The sequence below is a fragment of the Danio rerio genome, chromosome 11 (genome assembly GCF_052040795.2).
Source record: "Danio rerio strain M-AB ecotype USA chromosome 11, GRCz13ab, whole genome shotgun sequence".
NCBI lineage: Eukaryota > Metazoa > Chordata > Actinopteri > Cypriniformes > Danionidae > Danio > Danio rerio.
Window position 1 is genome coordinate 7850184 of NC_141031.1, and position 25706 is coordinate 7875889.

The window sequence follows — 25706 nt, forward strand, 5'->3', positions numbered from 1 at the left end:
GTGGGCCAAGCAAAAGCTGATTGTGTGGGCCAGAGCTGGGCTAGAGAGATTTTGCTATGTGGGTAGTTTTTCAAAACCAAAGTTGCTTTGTCGTAGATCCATCGTTTAAACCACATCACGTAAAACGTCTATAATGACACTCTAAATGGGGTAGAGTAACTATTTCTTTTGGGAAAAACCTCTTTAATTTTTGTTTTATTTTTGTTAAAGTAGTATTATTTTACTCGCCCATGGAGATGGTTTAAAAATATATTATTATTTGTTTAATCCAGTATGAGTTTTGGTGAACACATGTATTTGTTTTCCTTAATTAAAAAACTTGGGTGAGCAGTACATGTTCAGACAATATTTAATTTATAAACATTTTTGAGAACTGTTCAACTGTGAGCTTTAAATGTGTACACTACCTGACAAAAGTCTTGCTGCCTATACACGTTTTAGGAACAACAAATAATAATTTGACTTCCAGTTGATCATTCGGTATCAGAAGTGGCTTATATGAAAGGCAAAGGCCTCTAGATTACACTTATTTTACCAAAATAAAATAGGATCATGCCTTGATTTTAAATTATTTAATTGGGACAGTAAGGTCTGACTTTGCTTAAACAACAGAATAATAACAGAAATAATGTACAGTATAGAATATAAAGTCATGCTGCTGTGGAAAAAGAATTAATGTTGTGTCTGACTCCCATGAGCTTGGAGGACTCAAATAACTTTTTAATAAAGTCATCTGGAATGGCAAAGAAAGCGTTCTTGCAGGACTCCCAGAGTTCATCAAGATTCTTTGGATTCATCTTTAATGCCTACTCCTCCATCTTACCCCAGACATGCTCAATAATGTTCATATATGGTGACTGGGCTGGCCAATCATAGAGCACATTGACCTTCTTTGCTTTCAGGAACTTTGATGAGGAGGCTGAAGTATGAGGAGCGCTATCCTGCTGAATTTGCCTTGTCCTGTTATTTGTAATGTAATGAGCAGAACAAAAGTCTTGATACATCAGGCTGTCGATGTTGCCATCCTCTCTGCAGATCTCTAGCACACCCCCATGCTGAATGTATCCCCAAAATATGATTTTTCCTTCACCAAACTTGACTGATTTCTTTGAGAATATTGGGTCCATGTGGGTTCCAATAGGTCTTCTGCAGTATCTGTGATGATTGAGATGCAGTTCAACAGATGATTCATCGGAAAAATCTGCCTACTGCCACTTTTCCAAATGATCAACTAGAAGTCAAGTTATTATATAATACTCTTACAACAACCTCACAAGATTGCAACACTGTTTGCAAATGTTCATTTAAATAATAGAGTCAGGAAACACTAATTTGCCGAACTATATTTGTAACGATGGAACTTGTGACCTTAGTTTGCTAATGATGGTTTTGGGAAACACATCCCTGATCATGTGACCATATTTTCTTTTTAAAAAGACAATTTCTTGTCCAAAGCTGTCAACACTTTTAGAGCTTTCAGAAATAAGAAATCACAGCCACAATAGTGATGAAAACACATGAAATGTGTCTTCCTTTATAATATATAAGAATGTATAATCTACATATTTAATCCTCTACAATGTTGTTGCACTTTTATAATATATACTCCGTTCATATAAAGAGTCTTCATATATTTTGGATTTGACTTGTGACACCTATTGCATTTTAATATGATCCTTCAAAGTTAGCACGCAGCCATTGGGGAATCATGCATATTCTGTTAGATTTAACAGAGATATAAACACGGATAACATGCTTGAAAAAATATGCCCCTCAAAGGCATCGTGTCAGCCATATGTTGTCTAAATTTCTCTTCAGCGATCACAATAGGGCAAGATGAAACAAACTCTGGGCTCAGCATGTTGCATGTTCAGCAAGCTAATGTGCCGCATTTCGTTTCATTTCTCTGTTTCCCATTTCCCCTTGTTTTTCTCTCTCCCTTTTCTTCTTTCTCTGTCCTCTCTCTGTTCTCTTACCCAAACCAGTAATTATCGCGTCTGTGATGGCTATTATAATTCTGATTTGCCTGGGTAAGATTCACTGCACACCGTAACTTATGTCACTCATAAAACATTACTGCCGCATTAAATTGTGCGAAAAGACAAAGCACTGGCACTTTCGGCCTGAGAGAACCATCTTTAGCCTCTTTAGAATCTGGCTTAGGGTAAAGTAGGATGGAGAAATGAAATACTCTTGGATGTCTGTATAGAAAATGGAAGTAAATTTACACAGTGGCAGTAAAGTTTTATAAAAAAAAATACACTCTTGTCATGTAATCATCAATATCAAAAGTCATGTGTTAAAGACAACATGAAATCCAAATCGAAGCTTTCCTTGGAATAAATGTATTATTTAGTGTCCATGTTATTATTAAAGACGGGGGAAATACTAAATTTGTTTCACTTAAGTCTCTCTAGGAATTTTTCACCCCTCAAAATGTGGTATATAAGTTTAAAATAAGTTTCTTTATTTTGTTAAACACTAAAGAATATATATTTAAAAAAAAAGCTTAAAAGTGCGACATGGTGGCTCAGTGGTTAGCACTGTCGCCTCACACCAAGAAGGTTGCTGGTACGGGCTGGGCCAGTTGGCATTTCCGTGTGGAGGTTACATGTTCTCCCTTTGTTCGCATGAGTTTCCTCTGGGTGCTCCGGTTTCCCCTACAGTCCAACAAAATTGGCTTTGTGTGAATGTGAGAGTGTATGGTTGTTTCCCAGTACTGGGTTGCAGCTGAAAAGCCATTCGCTGTGTAAAAAATGTGCTGGAATAGTTAGCGGTTCATTTTACTGTGTCGACCTCTGAAATAAAGACTGAAGGCTGATTTATACTTCTGCGTCAATCGCATGCGTATGGTCTGGCGCAGCCTTGGCTGACACCAACGCTGACGCACACCTCTCATAAAATTTAGCTACAAATCGCAGAGACACGTAGCGCAAGCTCTGTGATTGGTCGGCTTTGTGTTTATGAGTATGGCCAGGGCCAAGAGCCATACTCGTTGGATTGAGTATTTATAAGTGTCCAGTCCAATGAAAGAGCTCCAATTGGAAACTATTGTTTTGTGCTTGCCTTATGATTAAAGTTGTTGCACGTCTGTCGCTTCCCACCTCTGAATGAACGAGTTTGAGCTTTGTGTACATTAATGTAGCGTACAGAAAAAAACAAAACACCCGAGAAGAAACTCGACACAGAGAAACATGATAACCTCAACCTCAATGCCAGCAAGCGTTTCGGAAGTGTTATTGCAGAGCAGCATGAACAGCATGGGTGTATAAATGTATAAATGCACAGCAACATGCAAAGCATGTGCCGTGGGTCATAGCGATTGCTTAATGCAGAGGTATAAACCAGCCTTGAGCTGAAGAAAAATGAATGAAGAATTCTGAAAACCTTTAATCATTGACTTCCATAGTTGGAAAAATAAATACTATAAAACTCAATGGTTAAAGCCTTCTTCAAAGTATCTGCTTTTCTGTTCAATAGAAGAGCGAAAGTCAAACAAGTCTGGAAAAAATACAGCGTTAGTAAATGATCAAAGAATTTTCGGTTTTGGGTGAACTGTTCCTTTAATAAAATCAGCTTACCATAAACCTTATCCTTGCTGTACATTATCTGGTGAATTTATTTATTTATTTCTGTCCAGACTAAAAAATAAATACAAATGAGGATAATGGATTTTATTAACAGTATACCTTTATGAAGCTTTTAAAAAATTATTCTCAATTTAAGTCAGAATTATTAGCTGGATTTCTTTTTCTTTTTTAAATATTTCCCAAATGATGTTTAACAGAGGAAGTGAATTTTCACAGTACGTTTGATAATATTTTTTTCTTCTGGAGTAAGTCTTATTTGTTTTATTTCGGCTAGAATAAAAGCAGATTGTCATCATGGCAAAGATAAAATAAATAAGTTATTCGAAATGAGTTATTAAAACTATTATGCTTAGAAATGTGTTGAATAAAATCTTCTCAACGTTAAACAGAAATTGGAGGAAAAAATAAACAGGGGGGCTAATACGCTAATAATTCACGGGGGGCTAATAATTCTGACTTATATTGGAAAGTATTACAAAAGTTCCATTATAAAGTAGTATCATGTTGTCTTTAAAACATGTACATGTTCATTTTATTTGTCTGAAGGCAAAATCTAACAACTTTCTTTCTTGACTCTTAACCTTTTCCCCCTTTCAGACTCATTTGTTGTTTAACTTCAGAGTTCTTGCATTTAGAATTTGAATGCTAATCCAACTGATTTGCCTGATGTAATGTTGTCTCTCTCCTCTGCTGGCCATGCTCTGTAGCTATGAAGATAATAAACCATTTATCAAGTAAGAGCGTTAGCTAGACATCTGTGCCACAGCCTCATGGTTGCTCCCCCTTGTCATTTTATTGTCTGTTTGCTGGGCTCTTTCAGAAGCGCCGTCTCTGTGCCGCTCATCTGCGCTGTCTGTCTGTATATGTCTGTCTGTGGCTTAACTGGTTTCTTAAGTTTTGTTCCACCTGGACCGTCCTAAAATGCTCTACGTTCGAACTCCATACCCTCATATCCTTTAATTCTTAATAATAATAACAACAGTTTTTCTACCCTGCTATTCCTCGACTATAACCTTTTACATTATTCCCTCATTCTGCCCTCAAACCCTTCAACCTCCTCACACAGACATATGCTCAAACACTTCATAAAGCAAACTGCTTAATATAGTCTTACATAAAATCCTTCATAAGTCAAACCACTCATACTCTTCATTTTCCCATAATACAGTGCCCTCTAACCATACTATTGCTCTGTAAAACTATATATATATATATATATATATGGTTTAGGTGTGGTTATTGGTAGATTTGTTTTGTTTATTTTTTTATGTTTTGCTTATTAGTGATATTTATTTATTTATTTATTTGTTTATTTTTAATTAGTTTGTTTGTTTGTTTGTTTTTATTTTGTTTGTTTGTTTGTTTATTTATTTTTATTTCTTATTTAAATTGTTTTATTTATTTATTTGTTTGTTCATTTATAATGATATTTATTTATTTGGTAGATTTGTTTTATTTATTTTATTTTATGTTTTTCTTTTTGGTGAAATTTATTCGTATATTTATATTTACAATTTTTATGGTTTTGTTTATTTATTTATTTGTTCATTTATTATAAACAAAGATAGTTATATTTATTTATTTGGTAGATTTGTTTTATTTATTTTATTTTATGTTTTGCTTATTGGTGATATTTGTTTATTTATTTATGTGTTTGTTTATTCATTTATTTTTATTTCTTATTTAAATTGTTTTATTTATTTATTAATTTACTTGTTCATTTATTATTATATTTATTTATTTATTTATTTATTTTTATAATGGTATTTATTTGTTTATTTATTTATTTGTTCATTTATAATAAACAACAGTCATTTATTTGGTAAATTTGTTTCATTTTATTTTATCTGTGATATTTATTTTATTATTTATTTTTATTTATTTATTTATTTATTTTATTATTTTTATTTATTTATTTATTTATTTATTTATTTATTTATTTATCTCATTCATTGTTTTTATTTATTTGTTTGTTCATTTATTATAAACAAATATAATTAGATTTGTTTATGTATATATTTATGTGTTTGTTTGTTTATTTGTTCATTTATTATAATATATATATATATATATATATATATATATATATATATATATATATATATATATATATATATATATATATACATGTTTATATTATTATATGTGTGTATTTATTTATATATATATTTTTTTTATTTTTATTTATTAATATGATTAGATTTATTAATTTTATTTATTTAGATTAAATAAGCTGTCATGCAACACGTTTAAAGTAAATTTTAAATGACACTTATAATTTAATAACAACTCTGTTAAATGTAATCTCTAGCAAATTTGAAAGTGCAAATCTTTCTTGTATATTAGGACATCACTATTTGCACTATTGCTAAATTACGAAAAAAGTGTACATTTTTGGAAACTGAAATTTCATCTAAATGCTGAATAAATACGTTTTACATCAATGCATGGTTTATTACAACAGACAAAATATGACTTGAAAATATTTCTAGGGTCTAAAAAAAAAGCCGATTTCCAAATTAAGCTCTTAGCACAGCACATTACTAATGAAAATATTGGAAGGAAATTTATTAAATGTCTTAATGGAACAAAATCTTTGTTGTAGTGATTTTGGCATAAAAGAAAAAGCGATGATGTGTTATGTATTTTTGGCTATTCCCACAAATATCTTCATGCAGCTAAAGGTTTTGTGGTCCAGGGCACAATTTGAAAATCTATTTGTTTGATAATAATTATATAATCGATCAAACAGTCATGTTTTGTACATGTTGTCTAGTGTGTGTAAATTGTATTTATTTGCTTTTTAGACAAGCTAGTATTTTAACATTGTCCATTTTTTATTTATCACCCACAACATGAAGCATTCGTTGCAGACAGAATTTAAATATCAGCACATCCATAAAGCTCAGTCCGAGATCCTCCTCATTTACAGAGCTCAATCCATTTATACCCTCGCACCTTCAAATCTTTTACCCCATAGCCCTGCTGTTCCTCATGGCTTCAAATCCTCATATGTTGGTTTCTTGTTTCATCTCTCATCTCTCCTCTGATGAAAGCAAGCTCTATCTCTTTGGTTCCTTAGCCAGCCGAGACCTGTTGTCAGCGCCTCCTCCACTAAAACGGACCAATCAGAGATGATTACTGCTCTTTCTCTTTCCCCTCCGTCTGAATGCAGCCCAGTATCATGCGTCTTTACCCAGTAGTTATGTGGCATGCAAAAATATCTCTACACTCCACTGCCTCGATACTGATTAAACCTTCTTTACGATAATCCCCTTTTCATATGGGATTGATTAACCTCTCAGTGATATGTTCCACTGCATTTCCCATCTACACTGCCAATAAATGCTTTTCTTACTTAAAGTTTTTGTCTTGTTTCTAATCTAAATAGCTAAAAACTCTTACATCGAGAAGCGTTGTCTTGACAAGCACAACATATTGTCTTGTTTTCAGCATAATATATGTTAAACATAAATGTCAGCATAAAATATGTCAAAATTTAGGGAGTTTTTCCTTAAAACAAGCAAAATAATCTTCCTATTGTGTACACTGAAAATATTTTTCTAGTCCAAATATCCAAAAATCATTCAATTAATAAGCATTTTTTTAGACAAGCAAAGTATATTGTTGTTCACACCAGACGTGGAAGAAGTGTCAAGCATGAATGACTTATATGTTAAGTAAAAGACATACTGTAGACCAGGGGTGTCAAAACTTTTTTGGCCGAGGGGCAGATGCAAAAAAAAAAAAAACATTGTACCGGGTTAAATTTTACACACTAAAATTAATCCGGAGTCGCCACAGCGGAATGAACCACCAACTTATCTAGCTTGTTTTTTACGCAGCGGATGCCCTTCCAGCCGCAACCCATCTCTGGGTATTATATATATAAATATTATATGTATATATATATATACATAATATATATATATATATTATTTGCTACTTTGCTTGTCTAGAAAATGCTTGTATATTTAAGAGTTTTTAGATATATTGGGGCTATAAACAAGACAAAAATAATTTAATAAAAGTATTTTTCGCAGTATAAGCAAAATAATATTTTTGTTTTGCTTTGAAATAAGATTGATTTGTACCCTCCATTGGCAGATTACTTAGCTTGTTTTAACTAAAAACTCATCAAGACAATATCTTGTACTTGTCAAGAAAATGCTCTTTTATTTAAGGATTTTTAGATATTTGGACTAGAAACAAGACAAAAACACAAAGTAAGAAAAGCCCTTTTTGCAGTGTACATGTGCCCAAGATGTTAGTCCAAAACGATTTTCAGGACCCATGTTTGATTTACTATTATTGTAGTACATTTTTGGTTCTTTACTAAATAATACATACATTTTTGTTTCTCTTTTATTTGCTCTCGAAGGTCGTGGGTCATGGGCGGCTTCGCTCTGCTGTGTCTTTTGGGCCTGACCTGGTCATTTGGTTTGTTCTTCATCAGCGAGTCCTCCGTGGTCTTAGCATACCTCTTCACCATTTTCAACACTTTTCAAGGCATGTTTATCTTCACCTTCCACTGCCTCCTTCAAAAGAAAGTAAGTGCTTCCCGGAATACATTGTTCTACCAGAGCAGCAGTCGATTTTAACGAGAAGTGCACATTAAAAAGTTCGCTTGAACAAAAAAAAAAAAAAAAAATGTTCCTTTGAACTGCAGGTACGGCGAGAGTACAGCAAATGCCTCCGACACACGTACTGCTGTAGCAGGATCACGACAGAGAGCTCGCACAGCTCCACAAAGACCTCAACAACACGGACAAGCGCTCGCTACTCCTCTGGTACTCAGGTACAAATGCTACTGACCCACTTTCCATTGTTTTTCTCTCAATGGCTTTTAATGCAGCGTTCAGTTATATTATGAGGCACATTTTATACTTTGTGAACACTTTCATCTACTCTTAACGTGGAGCACAGTCTTTTCATATGTTTTTTCCTTTTTTGTTGTTTTGTAAAACCGAGTTTAGAGGTTTTATTAAACGTCTTTATGATGGATTGTATTATATTATGGGGAATCGTAGCTATAGTTCTTGTACAATGTAAGGATCTAATATACTATAATATATATTATTTTTAAACTATATTACTGTGTGCTCACAAATTATGTAGTACTGTATTTATCGTGAAAACTGTGAGATTTTATTATAATTTTTATAGAAGACTTAATGTCAACATTTAATAAAAAAATTTCCAGAACAAATCAAATTAGCTGGTTAAGAAAGATGTGCATTTATTTTTATGTACAAATATGAGTGTAACGTATGCATTATCAAGATGATAATAATAATTATGTGTTATCCAGTATAAAATTAAATAAAATAAACAAAAAATTTAATTAAATTTAATTAAAATTTAAATTAAATTAAATTAAATTAAATTAAATTAAATTAAATTAAATTAAATTAAATTAAATTAAATTAAATTAAATTAAATTAAATTAAATTATAAAATCATGCCCTGGGATAAGATGACAACCTCTCTAATAATGTGCAGCGCTTACATTACGCAGCAACTAATTATATGTGTTCTGATCCTTTAAATAGGTGCTTATCATTTTATAATTAGTGTACTTAGTAATTATATATATATATATATATATATATATATATATATATATATATATATATATATATATATATATATATATATATATATATATATATATATATATAATGCCTTAAATATTTATTTAAACTGTTAATAATTTGAAGTTGGTTTCAGACTTAGTCAGATACACTTTAATTCAGTCAGCCTATAACAGTCTAGCACATGTAACTAATAAACATATTAATAAATAAATGATTAAATAAATGAATAAATAAATAAATACATAATTATTTCAATATGCATTACAATAATTATTAAATATACAAATTAAATAAATTATAAATAAAAATGGGCCATTTTTATTTATACATAAAAATAGACATTAGGACATTCTGCATGGAAGTCTTTAAAATGAAAAGTGAGGCTATAAGTGCTATCATTTGTTGGCAGTTTCTTTGACATTTTGTTATAAAAGTATGAATGTCATTGCATCAGATAAATAAGACTGAAGTGTCCGAATGCATACAAAATGCAGTTTAGATCCACTGTACATATCAGAAAAAAATCCAATTTTTTCCCCTAAAAAAAGATAGTGATCATAGTTTCTTCACCTTACAGAGTCGAATCAGGAGAATGTGGAATGACACAGTCAGAAAACAGTCTGAATCCTCTTTCATCTCAGGAGATATCAACAGCACATCAACCCTCAACCAAGGTCAGTCATACACCCAATATCAATTTCATGAGAAACTTTTTTTTTTTTTGTATAGACCAAGAGAGAGAGAGTTATCTGTAACTGGGCCTTCCATGTTTAACTATTTTTCATTGAGTTGATAATACTTTTATTCAAATCACTCATTTTGGTATCTCTGCACTTATGAACTCATACTTTACATTTTTTATCAAAAAATATATATATATATATATATATATATATATATATATATATATATATATATATATATATATATATATATATATATATATATATATATATATTATATTATATTATATTGTGGACTCTGGACCACAAAACAGTTCTTATGTTGCACATATATATTTTGAGAGTAATTTAAAATGCACAAAATGACAAATGTTTTATGCCAAACTATCATTAGAATGTAAAGATCTTGTTCCATGAAGTTAATGTCCTACTGTACATAGATTAAAACCTAATTCCTGATTAGTAATATCCATTGCTAAGAACTTAATTTGGACACCGATAAAGGCACTTTTCTCAACATTTATATTACATTTTGGAACCCTCAGATTCCAGATTTTCATATCATCCTGTCCTAACAAACTGAACATCAGTAAAAAGATTACACTACCTGACAAAAGCCTTGTCATCAATCCTAGTTGTAAGAGCAACAAATTGTTACTAGACTTCTAGTTGATCATTTGGAAAAGTGGCAGAAGGCAGATTTTTCAGATGAATCGTCTGTTAAACTGCATTATCATCACAAATACAGCAGAAGACCTATTGGAACCAGCATGGACCCAAGATTCTCATAGAAATCAGTCAAGTTTGGTGAAGCAAAAAATCATGGTTTGGGATTACATTCAGTATAGGCGCTTATGAGAGATCTGCAGAGTGGATGGCAACATCAACAGCCTGAGGTATCAAGACATTTGGGCCGCTCATTACATTACAAACCACAGGAGAGGGCAAATTCTTCAGCAGGATAGCACTCCTTCTCATACTTCAGCCTCCACCTCCAAGTTCCTGAAAGCTAAGAAGGTCAGGGTGCTTTAGGATTGGCCAGCCTAGTCACCATAAATGAACATTATTGAGCATGTCAGGGGTAGGATGAAGGAGTAGACATTGAAGATGAATCCAAAGAATCTTGATGAACTCTGGGAGTCCTGCAAGAACACTTTCTTTGTCATTGCAAATGACTTTATTAATAAGTTGTTTGAGTGAATGCAGAGATATATGGATGCAGTCCGCCGAGCTCATGGGAGTCATACACAATATTAATTCTTTTTCCACTCCAGCATGACTTTATATTCTATACAAGACGTTATTTCTGTTAAGTGACAAGACTTTTGTCTAAGCAAAGTCAGACCTTACTGCCCTAATTAAATAATTTAAAAAAAGGCATGATCATATTTTATTTTGGTAAAATAAGTGTAATCTAGAGGCCTTTGCCTTTTATATAAGCCCCTTCTGATACCAAATGATCAACTAGAAGTCAAGTTATTATTTGTTGTTCCAAAAAACTTGGATAGGCAACAAGACTTTTGTCAGGCAGTGTACTTATTCAACTTTCAGATAATTTCTACACCTAATTTTTCAAACCAATTCACACTTAAGATTAATTTTGCGATACAGGGTCACAAATATCAAATGTTTCTTATTAAGTAATTTATCATTGAAATGTATTCACTTAATTCAAATCGTTTTGAACTGGGGTTCATATGTATATGAAAAGAATTATCATTAAAATAAATACATGAATATATTCTAACTGATAAGCATGAATGCTGGAAAACATTGATTGATATTTAATTTAAACTCTTAAAATGTGATTTTTTTTTTTTTTTGTCAACATGAAATAACTTCAGCAATACTTTAACTCACTTGATTTGACATATGTGTCTGAAAGCAATTTAATTAGATGGTCTCAGTTTGGCAGGTGGTTTGAAAGGAGTAAGTAAAAAATAAGAGGGATTGGTGTAATCAGTCAAAAGTTGTTTCAGAGGCGAAGCAAGTTATTACATTTTGATGAAATCTTATGAAGCTTTTTTTCACGCTTTAAAATGACATGAACCAATGATATGTTTATAAAACCTCAGGGATGTGTATTAATATAATAAACAGGGTCATCTTTGATTTCATGTTTGCTTTATAAGAAAATGAAAAAGCCTAATGTCAATTTAAAGAGACAAGAAGTTAGACAAACCCCTTTTGGGCCTATTTTACACAGCTACAGTAGTGAGTCAGTAGAAAATATGCCCTCGGTCAGCTATTTCAAGGATTTAGAAAAAGGAAAAAAAAACTGTCATTTATTATTTAGCCAGGGCTGAAATGCATGTGATGAGAAGATGATGTTCAACTCTAGCTGACCTGCGGTAAGGTTGTATTATTCAGAGCCGTTTGCTTTGGCTTGCTCTAAAACACTCAGCATGCTTTTAATGCTTGCGTTCAAGCGCACAACACAAAGGTGAAAAAAATACACTGGCATTTGTTTTCTTGTTTTACAATTCTTTGTTTAGAAGCAAAACTAAACAATGGGTTTTATTTGCAATATTAATAGCACACCACTGAGAAAAAAATATATATATACAGTTGAAAACTATTAGCCCTCCTGTGAAAATGGAAATTCTTTTTAACATATTTTTAAAGTGCTGTTTAACAGGGAGATTTTTTTCAATACATTTTTAAACTGGATAGTTTAAAAAAATTCTAAGTACTTATTCATTTAGTATTTTCCATTATAAAAGTGGATTTTTTGCTAGTTATTTTGTTAGATACTAGTATTTGGCTTAAAGTGTAATGTAAAAGCAATATTTCTTAAAGGGGGTAATAATATTGACCTTAAAAAATTAGGAAAAATGATAAAACTCACCTACTTTCACAATAATTAATACAATATTTTTGTTTCTGCTGGAAAAACTCCTTTTTCTTTAAGTTTGTCTGGAATAAATACAGTTTTAGATTGTTTACAACAATTTCTATGGTAAGCTTGATTATTTGATATAATTTTATTATTAAACATCACTTGAAAAATATATTTTAAAATAATAGAAATGTCACAGGAGCGCTAATAATTTAGCCTTTAACTGTATATGGATAAAACAAAATAGCACTATTAGATTATAGACCCTTTTCACAATTCAGGGTTTCTCAGTAGCGGAAGGCGTCATGGTTGAGTAAACTTAGAGCACAGTGAATGGGAGAGTACAACAAGTATTTTTTTACAATCCTATTGGCTGAAATATTGAATAAAATAAGTATAAAAAATTGAAATATGAATATATATTTTATATGAAATAATAAAATAAAAACTTCACAGTGGTGTTAGAAAGACAAAAGGGGAAAAAATGTGTGAGACTGATGACAGCAGCCAGAGGAGAGAATAACGTCAAATTTACTCGCAGCCCCATAGACGCTGCATTAGAAACACCTCGCATAAGTGGTAATTCATTTTTTGTAATTTGACGTAAAGATGATGTAATACATTTATAAATGCATATATGTTTTTTTTATATCTAAATATTAAAAGCTTTCAAGGATTTAAGATCATGATAAAATTAAATGAGTCATAACAGAGTCTTGTGAAAAGGGTCCATTGTAGCACAGACCTCAAAATAGTAAGAAGCTGTGCCCAGTGAAGTTGTTCGATTTTTGTCAATTCCCTTTAGAATAATTAACATAATAATTAGTGTACAATTGCAATTAAAATACTACTCCAGTGTTTCAGGTTTAATTTAGTGTGTTGCTTGTTTCTCTTATAACTCTTATGAAATTAATTAGCAGTATCTGGGAGAATTTGTCTACATTAAAAATTTCAGTATAGTTTAATTCATCTTACCTTTGACAAATACTGTTAAAGACATAGTTCACCTAAACACAATAATTGTGTCATTATTTACTTTCTTCAAACCTTTATGACTTTTTTCTTTAAAACGTGAAAGAAGATATTTTGAAGAAAGCTGGAAACCTGTAACCATTGACTTCCATTGTATTTTATTTTCCTACTATGCAAGTCAATGGTTACAGGTTTTCAGCTTTCTTCAAAATATCTTCTTTATTAAAAAAAAAAACACTTGAGGGTGAGTAAATAATAAGTACATTTTCATCTGTGGGTGAACTATCCCTTCAACATATACAATTTCTTGATGTGCATTTCTGTTCATTTAATAATAAAAATCAAAGTCGCACTGAAATAGCACAAGTGTTGAGCTACAGTAGATGATGCAAACAAACAAATAAATAAATGAAAATCCACAGTATGAAACATCCATTTATTTAATCAGTTTCTTAAAAAGGCAATTCACCCCAAACTGAAAATTCTACCATCATTTACTCATCATTCAAAAGAATTTCTTTCTTCTGGTGGACACAAAAGAAAATATTTCAAAAAATGCTGAAAACCTGTAACCATTGTCGTCCATAGCATTTGTTTTTCCTACTTTGGAAGTCAATGGTTGCATGTTTCTAACATTTTTCAAATATATTTTTTTCTGTGTTCAACAGGAAAAACAAAACACAAAACCATCTCAGAACCACTTGAGGGTGAGTAAATAGCGAGTCAATTTTCATTTTTGGGTGAACTACCCCTTTAAGCATTTTAATTAGGTGTCTTAGAGGTCGTAATTATATTTTCCTCTTGTTTTGTTTTGTTGCTTCAGGAATGACGGGCAATTATCTTCTTACTAACCCTCTTCTGAGACCACAAGGCACTAATAACCCCTACAACACCTTACTGGCTGAAACTATCGTATGTAACACACCAACGGTGCCAGTCTTTCACTCTCCAGGTGTGACTACTAATCCACTACACTCCTTTTTTACCCTTCTGAGCATGTGGTACTATGCAGTATGATGGTTATTACCAGAGTACTGTGTAGTATCAGCCATTCTATGCTGAAAAATCACCCAGATACGTTTAAAATAATGAGTTTTGCTGCTTGTTCAAACTACTTTGTTTTTTAAATGAACTGAATCAACACAATTCTAGAGTTTTTTTTTTTTTTTTTTTTTGCTGTTCTTACTTTTTACTTCTAAGTTTTTGCTTGTTTCTAGTCTAAATATAAAAAAAAAATCTTAAATTAAGAAGCATTTTTTAGACAAGTAAAAACAAGAAGCATTTTCTAGACAAGTCTTGTTTAAGAAATAATATGTCAAAATAAAGTGAGTTTTTTTTCTTAAAGCAAGCAAAATCATCTTGTTTTTCCTTCTGGCATAAGATTAATTGGTGGCACTTAATAATAACTACACACTCTGAACCATTTATTAAGCATTCGCATATAGTTATTTCACTATTTGTTTATCATTAACTCTACATTAATAAGTGTTAGTAAGCATTTTATAACTGCAGCTACAGATGCTGTATTGTTGACTTATAAGCACATTTAAAATGTGCTTAATAATTGTACTTTCATAATTTGTGACTGATTGATTTTTCATGACTATCTGAAGTATTGCATTATTTACAAACCATTTGTATTTAAGAGTAGTTGGTTTTTAGGATCATTCAGAATGAGTTAGTAACTGATTAATTAACTATTGAATACATCTTATTATTTAGTCATATATTAATAGTTAATTTGGATGTTAATAAATGCTTTATTAACATAACTTCATGCAATTTTGTGACTAAATCTAAAGTGATAACTTTATGCTTTATAATTCATTTATAAATGAACAATAATGAACAATAATCTTTCAAATCTTATCTAAAAAATAAAATTACTGTACAGTTTTAACATTGCTGAATAACAAGAGTGTCAAAATATAATAAAACTTGGATAAATCAACAACAATATAATCATTTAACAACACTTTATGACACAACATTTTAATGTTATTTAGCCATATTTAAACGCCATATAACCAATGTTTAGATGTTTAAAAGTTAAGATTGCAAAGATTTATTTTTCATTTGATACAGTTTTATTTGTGTATGTTTAAATGAATAGAAACGAAGAAAGTCATTTAATTTCTTTTTTCATATTTAGAATATAACTGAGGCTTTAATTGTCATTTCTAAGAGATTTATAAAGCACAATTAGTCCTCACTTTAGATTTGCTCACAAAACTGGATAAGGTCGAGTTATTAAAACATTTATCAACACACAAATTAACTATTAATATACACTTACATTTTTGTCAAACTTCTTAAGTTCAAACTACTAATTCAAAATGAATTGAAACAACACCATTCTTGAGATTTCATTGGGACAACTTAATTGTTTTACGTTCAATCCACATACATTTGTTAAAAGTGTCAAGTTAACTTAATCAATTTGTGTTGGGACAACATTAATGACTTGTGTGGAACCCTGCATTTTTACAGTGTATGTGTAAATAATAAGATATATAAATGGTCATTTGAATAGTTTATTAATCATTTACTTAAGCATTCTGAATTACCTTAAAATACTACCAACTATGCTTAAATATCTGGTTTGTAAATAATGCAATAGTTAATTTTGTAATGAAAAACGAATCAGTGAGTCTAAAAATACAACGATTAAACACATACACAAGAATACAGCATTTGTAGCTGGAGTTATAAACTGCTTGCTAACATCTACTTATGTAGAGTTAATACTTAACAGAATTCAATATTTAGTAATGCTTAATAAATGGTTCATAGTGTGTAGTTATTATAAAGTGTGGCGATTATTTTGCTTAGCCCATTGGCAGAATTGCTTGTTTTAAGGAAAAACTCACTTTATTTTGGCATATTATTTTTTGAAACTAGACTATATTTCTTGGCCGTCAAGAAAATACTTCTTGATTTAAGAATTTTTAGATATTTAGAATAGAAACAGGACAAAATTTAAGTAAGAAACAATTTTTTTTTTTTTGCAGTTTACTTTCAATCCACTCAAATTTTGTTAAATGAATTGATATGTGTTGAGACAACATGAAGGAATTGTGTAGATCCCAACAATTTGTACAGTGTACACTCTCAGAAATAAAGATACAAGAGCTGTCACAGGGATGGTACCTTTTCGAAAGGTACATATTTGTACTTTAAGGGGCTTTATTAATACCTAACAGGTATATATTAGTACCAAAAAAGTTCAAAAGCACACCTCTTGAAATGTTTAGAAATATATAGCTTTGAGGTATATATAAGTACAAATATGTACCTTTTAAAAAAGTACCACCCCAGTGACAGCTCTTGTACCTTTATCTCTGAAAGTGTAGCTTATTTGTGTGAAAAATGCACACAGTTCCTCTTTTAATATAAGTGATCCATTATTTATATTATTAGTAAACCTGTAGCTCTCGGTGTGGTTTTACAGCACAGACTAAACACATTTTTCCCCATTATAAGACCACTACTTTATTTTTTTAATGCACATAAGATTACTTTTTTGTTATAGTGGATATTTATATCTAAGCAAGCAAATGTAATTCCACAGTTTTGTTAACAGTTTGTCCTGTTTTCTCTTTCCTCTTCCTGCACACACTCAGTGACCTACAGAGAGACAAGTATGCAATCAGTTTTAAATGTCCCCATTAAATGTAATTCCATGATTTTATCAGCAATACATCATCTGCATACTGTCAACACATTGGTTCAGAAATCATTAGAACGAGGACGTGTTGCTCTCAACGAAACAATACTTTCATCACCTCTGCTTTTAGAACTTTGGGATGTTGGCACGATGCATGCACATTACACACACGCACCGATTTTCTAGTCTAAATGTATACATTTCATTCCGATTGGAGATTTTACTCGAAATGACCGCCTTCTCTCGTTGTTAAACACAGTTTCGTTTGGACTTTAAGTTGAACTCAAAGTAATGCTTGCTTCCAAAATTGAATTGCTGCAGATGTTGAGGCCAGTCTGTGTAAAGGGCAGTTACAGTTGTGTATTATACGCATGTTGCAACAGCCCTCTATTAGGATGATGAATGAAAATTACATCCACAAAACTTCTTTGACTTTAGCAGTTATTTGTTTGGCACAAGAGCTATATATTTTCTTTTTTTCTCTCTTTACTGAGCTATTAAATACCTTAGTGATTACCTAAAGTATCCAAATACAATGTCTTCATTTTTGTATCATTTACAAAAAAAATTATTTTTATTAATTGACACAATATCCATGTTTTTTGTTTGAATTAGAAATTAATAAAGTTTAAATTAATGTTTTGTTATGTAAATATATGTATTCAATAAATCTTTATTATTATTATTATTATTATTATTATTATTAATTTATGTAATGTATTGTTATTATTAATATTCTTATAATTATTCATTCATTTAATATACTATTATTATTATTATTAATTTATTTAATGTATTATTATTATTAATATTATTATAATTATTCATTCATTTATTATATTATTAATATTATTATTATTATTATTATTAATAATAATAATAATAATATTATTATTATTAATTTTTTTAAAGCATTATAATGATTTTTATTATTATTATTATTTGTTTATTTAAAGTATTATGATTATTATTATTATTATTATTATTATTATTATTATTATTATCATCATAAATATTCGTTTATTAAAAGCATTATGATGATGATGATGATGATGATTATTTGTTTATTTAGAGTATTATTATTTTTATGATTATTATGAGTATTATCATTATTATTATGAGGATGATGATGATTATTATTATTATTATTATTATTAATATTATTATTATTATTTTTTATTACTATTTGTTTATGTAAAGTATTATTATTATTATTTCATATTTATTTTTATTATTATTATTGTTATTATTATTATTATTATTACTATTAATAATAATATTTACCCTCCTCCTTTATGTGTTAGGGGTTTAAAAAAAGAGAAATCCCTCCTTTTTCTAGCCTCTCTGTCTCAGTATCCAGCCGAAATATCTCTTAAACTCAATTTTCTGAAATGTCCCTCCTCTTTTCACATCTGCCTTCTCTATTCTTCGTGTTGTCATTTCTGTGGAGAGTTTCTGAGAACGGCTGTGTCCAAAGCACCCACCGGTGGCCTCTTGTAAGACGCAGTTAAAGATTATCGTAGCTCATGCAGATGGCCAGACATCCACCAGCGTGCAAATGAGCTCAAATTACCACATTATCTCCAGTCCAGCAAACAAACCCAACTGTGACTTTTAACGGAGAGAAAAGGCCTTAATTGTGATGTTAATTTAATTTGCTAAATCCTTTGCTTGCGCTTAGGTTTTTCTTTTCTTTTGGTTTTTCTGTTAGTGATAACCTCATCATGTTTTACAATAAATCATTTTCCTTTTTGTTTTGTGTTCTTTTCGTTCATCAGCAGCGCTCAGGTCTGCTGGCCTGAACAGACAGACTTGATGTGAGTTGTTCAGAGTGAGTTTTCTCTCTTCTGTCTGTTGGATGCTTTTGCTTTCATTGGCTCTCTGTAGTGTGAGAAATGGCTATTGTGTTTTTTTGTTTTGTTTGTTTTTCCTAATTTGGATTTTTTTTCTGTTACATTCCTTCACCCCACTGCCTTAACTGCTTCAAATACAAGCTGATGTTGATCAATTCTGTCACCGCTTTTTCATCTGTGAATACACATCTGTGCCGCTCTCTCATTTGTGTCTGTGAATCCTGCCGACTGATTTTAATGTTGTTCGGGATGCAGTTGAAACAAGAAATTGCTCATTGTGAATTGTTCAAAAATTGTTTGATTGAGGAAACATTCAGAACCTCAAATTTGGGAGAATTTACAAAGCAGTTGTGTCTGCATTGGAACTATGCAAATTTCTAGATGCAGCAGATATGGAATACTTTGCTGGTTCTCGAGAAGTGAGCTCCACAAAAAGCACTTTTACAGTGCTCTGCATATATACAGTTGAAATCAGAATTATTAGCCCTCCTTTGAATTTGTTTTGCTTTTTTAAATATTTCCCAAATGATGTTTAACAGAGCAAGGAAATTTTCACAGTATGTCTGATAATATTTTTTCTTCTGGAGAAAGTCTTATTTGTTTTATTTCGGCTAGAAAAAAAGCAGTTTTTATTTTATTTTTTAAACCATTTTAAGGTCAATAGTCTACAAACAAACCATCGTTATACAATTAACTTGCCTAATTACCCTGTCCTGCCTACCTAATTAACCTAGTTAAGCCTTATAATGTCACGTTAAGCTGTATAGAAGTGTCTTGAAAAATATCTAGTCAAATATTATTTACTGTCATCATGGCAAAGATAAAATAAATCAGTTATTAGAAATGAGTTTGTTTAAAAAAAAAATCTGCTCTTTGTCAAACTGAAAATGGGGAAAAAAATAAACAGGGGGACTAATAATTCAGGAGGTTTAATAATTCTGACTTCAACTGTAAGTACACCTCTTACAAAATCTATCTTTTAAGTTCATATTTTTAACAGGAAGCTATATAATATTATATTTGTGCATATACATTAGATTAGTCAGTACTGAAGCCAAATCTGGAGCTTATCTAACAAATAACTTACGATAAAAACTAGTACACACAAATTTATGTTATAGAAAAATAGTAAATACAAATTTAAAAAGAGGAAAAATCAAGAGAAGCAAAAAAAAAATTAGTTAATTTTGTAGGTTGTAATTTATTTTTGCAATATTTTGCCTGAATTTAATTGCATTATCTTTTGATTTTCTAAATATGTTCGGTGACTAAAATGTTATTTTAATAAATATATCTGTTTAATTAATCTGTTTTGTTTAAATGCACGAAAATATATTGCCTATAATCACTGAGAAATGGATAAAAAAATTAATTTTTCAAAATGGGATGTACTCAATTATGCTGAGCACTGTATAACACAAAAAAGGGACTTTGAAAAAATGTTCCTACCCACTATTGTTCCAGAAAAAAATCTTGCCCTTAAATCACGATCATTTTATCTGAAAAATAAGCAAGATTGTTTTATTAATTAACAAAAAATACATACATTTTTTTTTTTTTTGCTTGTTTCCTAATCTTATCTTATTAATTGTGTTGCTGCTTTAAGTGGCTAAAAGCATGATGCTGTACAGTGCATAGCGTATATAAGTAAACCCCTTACAAATCTATCTTTTAAATATTTTTAATAGGAAGCTATGCCAGATTATATTTGTGTATATACATTAGATTAGTAAGTACTGAAGCCAAATCTGGAGCTTATCCAACAAAATAACTTACAATAATGCTCTAAAAACTAGTACACACATTTTTTTTGTTATAGAAAAATAGTAAATATAGATTTAAAAAGAGGAATAATCAAGAGAAGCAAAAAAATAAATAAATAAATAAATTTGTAGAAATTTTGTAGGTTCTACTTTATTTTTGCAATATTTTGCCAGAATTTAATTGTATTCTCTTTCAATTTCTAAATATGTTCGGTGACTAAAATATAAATTTAATAAAAATATCTGTTTAATAAATCTGTTTAGTTTAAATGCACCAAAATATATTGCCTATAATCACTGAGAAATGGATAAAAATATTCATTTTCAAAATGGGATGTACTCAACTATGCTGAGCACTGTATAACACAAAAACGGGACTGTGAAAAAATGTTCCTACCCACTATTGTTCCAGAAAAAATCTTGTCCTTAAATCACGATCATTTCATCTGAAAAATAAGCAAGATTGATTTATTAATTAACAAAAAAATACATACATTTTTCTTGCTTGTTTGCTAATCTTATCTAATTAATTTTGTTGCTGCTTTTTTTGTAAGTGGCTAAAAGCATGATGCTGTACAGTGCTTAGCGTATATAAGTACACCCCTTACAAATCTATCTTTTAAATATTTTTAATAGGAAGCTATACCAGATTATATGTGTGTATATAGAGTACATTAGATTAGTAAGCACTGAAGCCAAATCTGGAGCTTATCCAACAAAATAACTTACGATAAAAACTAGTACACACAAATTTATGTTATAGAAAAATAGTAAATACAAATTTAAAAAGAGGAAAAATCAAGAGAAGCAAAAATAAATAAATAAATAAATAAAAAAATTGTTGAAATTTTGTAGGTTGTAATTTATTTTTGCAATATTTTGCCAGAATTTAATTGTATTCTCTTTTAATTTCTAAATATGTTTGGTGACTAAAATATAATTTTAATAAATATATCTGTTAAATAAATCTGTTTAGTTTAAATGCACCAAAATACATTGCCTATATTCCCTGAGAAATGAATAAAAATATTCATTTTCGAAATGTGATGTACTCAATTATGCTGAGCACTGTATATACCAGGGGTGAGCAAACTTTTTCTTATGAAGGGCCAAAAATCAAACTTGATGGGTAATTTCCTAATTTATTTAATAATATTTAAAAATAACTAGAAAACATTGCTTTACATTAATTAATACAGTATATATATATTTTTACATTTTATAATAAGCTTATTACAATAAAATCTGTCGAGTGACAGTATTTACATTTTTAAAAATCAGATTCATTTACAAAATTTAATTAGAAGATTTAATTTCAGTTTGCTATTTTGTAGCTCAGCAATTAGTTTACGTCAGATGGGATCGCGGGCCAAATGAAAGGTTACAATGGGCCAATTTCGGCCCACGAGCCATACTTTGGGGATCTCTGGTATATACAAACATGTACATATTACAAATTTTAAAGTGGAAAACATAACAAAAATACTTTAACTGTGAAATTAATGAATTTGTAAAGTTCTTAATGAGCAGACTACAGATTTCCAGTGTTTATTCAGCATTCCTATACAGCATTAAACATCTAAAAAAAATGATTGTTTATATTCAGACCAGAACAAACTTAACTCGTTCTTCCTCTTTTGTTGTTGCAGGACACCCGGTGACCAGCGGCAGAGATACGAACACGTTCGGTACTCTACCACTCAACGGCAACTTTAATAACAGCTACTCACTCCATAACTACAGCGACGGCATGCAGGTGGTGGACTGCGGGCTCAGTCTCAACGACACGGCCTTTGAGAAGATGATCATCTCCGAGCTTGTGCACAACAACCTCAGGGCCGCCGAGTCCCGGATCGGTACCAAAAAGGGGGCAGGGATTAGCAGAGGGGAGGAGCCTGTGGTTGCAGAGACGTCCTCCCTGGTGCAGGTGGGCGGTGACAGTGAGATGGAGAGACTGGGGCTGCACCACACGCATCCCCGCACACTCGAAGCCCCCCTAATCCCCCAGCGAACTCACTCGCTCCTGTACCACACGCAGGAGAGAGCGAGGCCTGAAGCGGAGGCTTCGCATCCCCAGAGCTACATAGGCCAGCTCCCACCTCCGGCCGAAACTGCCCTGCCTTCCCCCAACAGAGACTCGGTGTACACCAGCATGCCAAACCTCAGAGACTCGCCGTTTTCGGAAAGCAGCCTAGACATCGTCCAGGATCTCTCGCCATCCAAAAACAGTCCGAACGAAGACGTTTACTACAAAAGCATGCCCAACCTGGGATCAGGCCAGCAGCTGCACGCGTATTATCAGATGAGCAGAGACAGTAGCGAGGGCCTCATCATCCCCGTCTCTAAAGACGCCTGTGTCCCCGAGGGGGACGTACGAGAGGGACAAATGCAGCTGGTCACAAGCCTTTAAAAACAAACTATAAGCACCGCCCACCATGTACACAGCCCCGCCCATCCACCGATGGCAGAGTGGTCTTCCCTTTTTTAGCCTCCCACATAACTGCACACATAATGGAGAAGTACCGCTGCTGTTCAATGAGTTACATTCAGGCCCAGATGGAATCTGCAGACTTACTGCGTTAGCTCTCCTGATTGTTAGCAGTGGAATGAAAATGATGGTAAAACACAAAGCTTTTCCCTTGTTTTTCAGTAAAAAACGTCTACACCTCCTTTAAACAAGTTTACTTGAGCAGTCATTTAAGAAACATTTCAATACTTTCTCAAAGCAAAGACGCTGTTTCTCAAACAAATATGCTTTTGCTGGAAAACAAGGAAGAATAATAGGATCATTTTCATTTGTTTTGGTTGCTGAGTGTAATCAAAAATCAAATTAGCCACAGTTATTTAATAAATACACATACAAGAGTCAGATTATATGTACAGTAGAACTTGTGAATGGGGGATTTCCAGTTTTATGCCGAAATCTGTGGTGTTCTGAAGTTGTAGATTCTGTATGGGCCTGGTTACAGTAATACAGTTTCACATAAAAAAATAAATAAATAAAGCCAAAAAAAAAAAAGTCTTTCTCGTTCCAGTGCATACATTTCTCAAAGGATGTACATATTTGTTCACATATTTCTCTTTTGAATGCAGTTTCTTTTTTATTATTATTATTATTATATACAAAAATGGAATTTCCAGGATATTGTCCTGACTGAACTGAAGCATTTCTTTTGACACCCTTTACAATCATCAACAAAATCCCATGTGACCACTAGCGAACAAACCCCAGGCCTTATATTTTCTCAATCTGACATGAACTGTCAAGGTTAATGATATAACATAGAACAATATATTTTGTTGTATTGATTGTGTAAAAATAAATTGAGATGAAATTATAACAACCCGAAATATAAAGCAAATGAATTTTCGAAATGAGATGACTATGTAAAAAGTGTGTTTATGATGATGCAATCAGTGGGTAACCACAGGTACGCTGCGAAAGATATCTGTTTTGCTCATTTAAATGGATTTGCCACTTCAGATCAGTGAGTGTTAGTGGATTCTGATGTTCTTGTGCTTTGCACATATTTATTTTGTGCAAAGCATGAACGGGACATTTTTTTTTAAAGACGTATTACTGCAGTCGGGGTTGGATATTTATTTATTAAATTATTCTTTAAAAAAATGATAATACTTTTTGTGAATATTTTACAGCACTGGTCGACGTAGTTCATCCTCGTAAGCATAATTAAGAAACCCATCTCTGATAAACATGTTAAGGAGCCCATCGCTACAAAGGATGTAAAGTTCTACACTTGTTTAACAATAAATAAATGTGAATTTTTTTGTCTAATCGAATGTTTAATGCTTTGTTTTTTCTACTCGCATGCCTTCAGTTCAAGAGTTCACACTTAGCTGATTGATTATAAAGCTTGTTTAGCAAGCTGTCCTGTGAAAGAGCCCTTGAGCTCATAAGATCCTCGAGCCCGGGGGTCCCTCCTGTTTGCAAGGCGAGAGGGGAGTTTGTGCTCAGTTTTGAGAACTCCCCTGCTGTAGTAGCTAATAAACAGATAGTGATTGCTCTTATGAAATAACTACTTGGAGCATGACTATGATGCTGATTTGGATTAGTCAATTAACTTAAGCTGAATGTTTTTGGATGGTGGGAGTAACCCAGGGGAAACCCATGTGAGCGCGGGGAGACTGTGTAAACTCCGCACTGAAACATTGGCTGGCTTGGTAAGGACTAGAACCAGTGATGTTCTTGCTGTGAGGCAACAGTGCTAACCACTGGGCCACCGTGCCACTCTTTTAGGAAACGAGGAGGAGTATGGAAGGAGGGATTCTTCAAAACGAAGATGGCTGTGATATAGTACCTAGCGCAGTGGTTCTCAAACTTTTTTCATCAAGTACCACCTCAGAATAAAATAGTCTCTCCAAGTACCACCAAAATGAGCAGTATTGAAATACAGTTTAGCGTAGTAGACCCAGTAAAGCAGCTACAACTCTGCACAGTTAAAAATAAAACATGGCAGATTACCTCAGATATATAGGCTATATGTCATATATGTCATATTATATACCTAATTTTTGATCAATTTTGAAATGTGTGTAGCATTTACATGACATATTTCATTCATTAATTTTCTTGTCGGCTTAGTCCCTTTATTAATCCGGGGTCGCCACAGCGGAATGAACCGCCAACTTATCCAGCACCTTTTTAGGCAGCGGATGCCCTTCCAGCTGCAACCCATCTCCGAGAAACATCCACACACACTACAGACAATTTAGCCTACCCA

General features: G+C 31.7%; 2 protein-coding genes across 51 annotated transcripts in view; one reads left to right on the forward strand and one right to left on the reverse strand.

Moving 5' to 3' along the window:
* The window catches only part of adgrl2a (adhesion G protein-coupled receptor L2a), a 272313-nt gene extending 247553 nt beyond the window's left edge, over window positions 1–24760 (forward strand). For 5 of the 50 annotated variants that reach the window (XM_087273216.1, XM_087273231.1, XM_087273236.1 and 2 more), the window contains 7 exons: window positions 7972–8140; window positions 8260–8388; window positions 9765–9861; window positions 14505–14633; window positions 17305–17322; window positions 19127–19165; window positions 22614–24760. In XM_087273216.1, the coding sequence (XP_087129342.1) occupies window positions 7972–8140; window positions 8260–8388; window positions 9765–9861; window positions 14505–14633; window positions 17305–17322; window positions 19127–19164 (580 nt within the window). In that variant the 3' untranslated portion in view covers window position 19165; window positions 22614–24760. Of the gene's footprint in view, window positions 1–7971; window positions 8141–8259; window positions 8389–9764; window positions 9862–14349; window positions 14389–14504; window positions 14634–17304; window positions 17323–19126; window positions 19180–22613 lie in introns of all 50 variants that reach the window. The other 45 variants (XM_087273222.1, XM_087273235.1, XM_087273238.1 and 42 more) reach the window with 15 other exon arrangements.
* Window positions 1–25706, reverse strand: part of LOC147841653 (uncharacterized) — a 202134-nt gene that overhangs the window by 163579 nt on the left and 12849 nt on the right. The window lies entirely within an intron of this gene.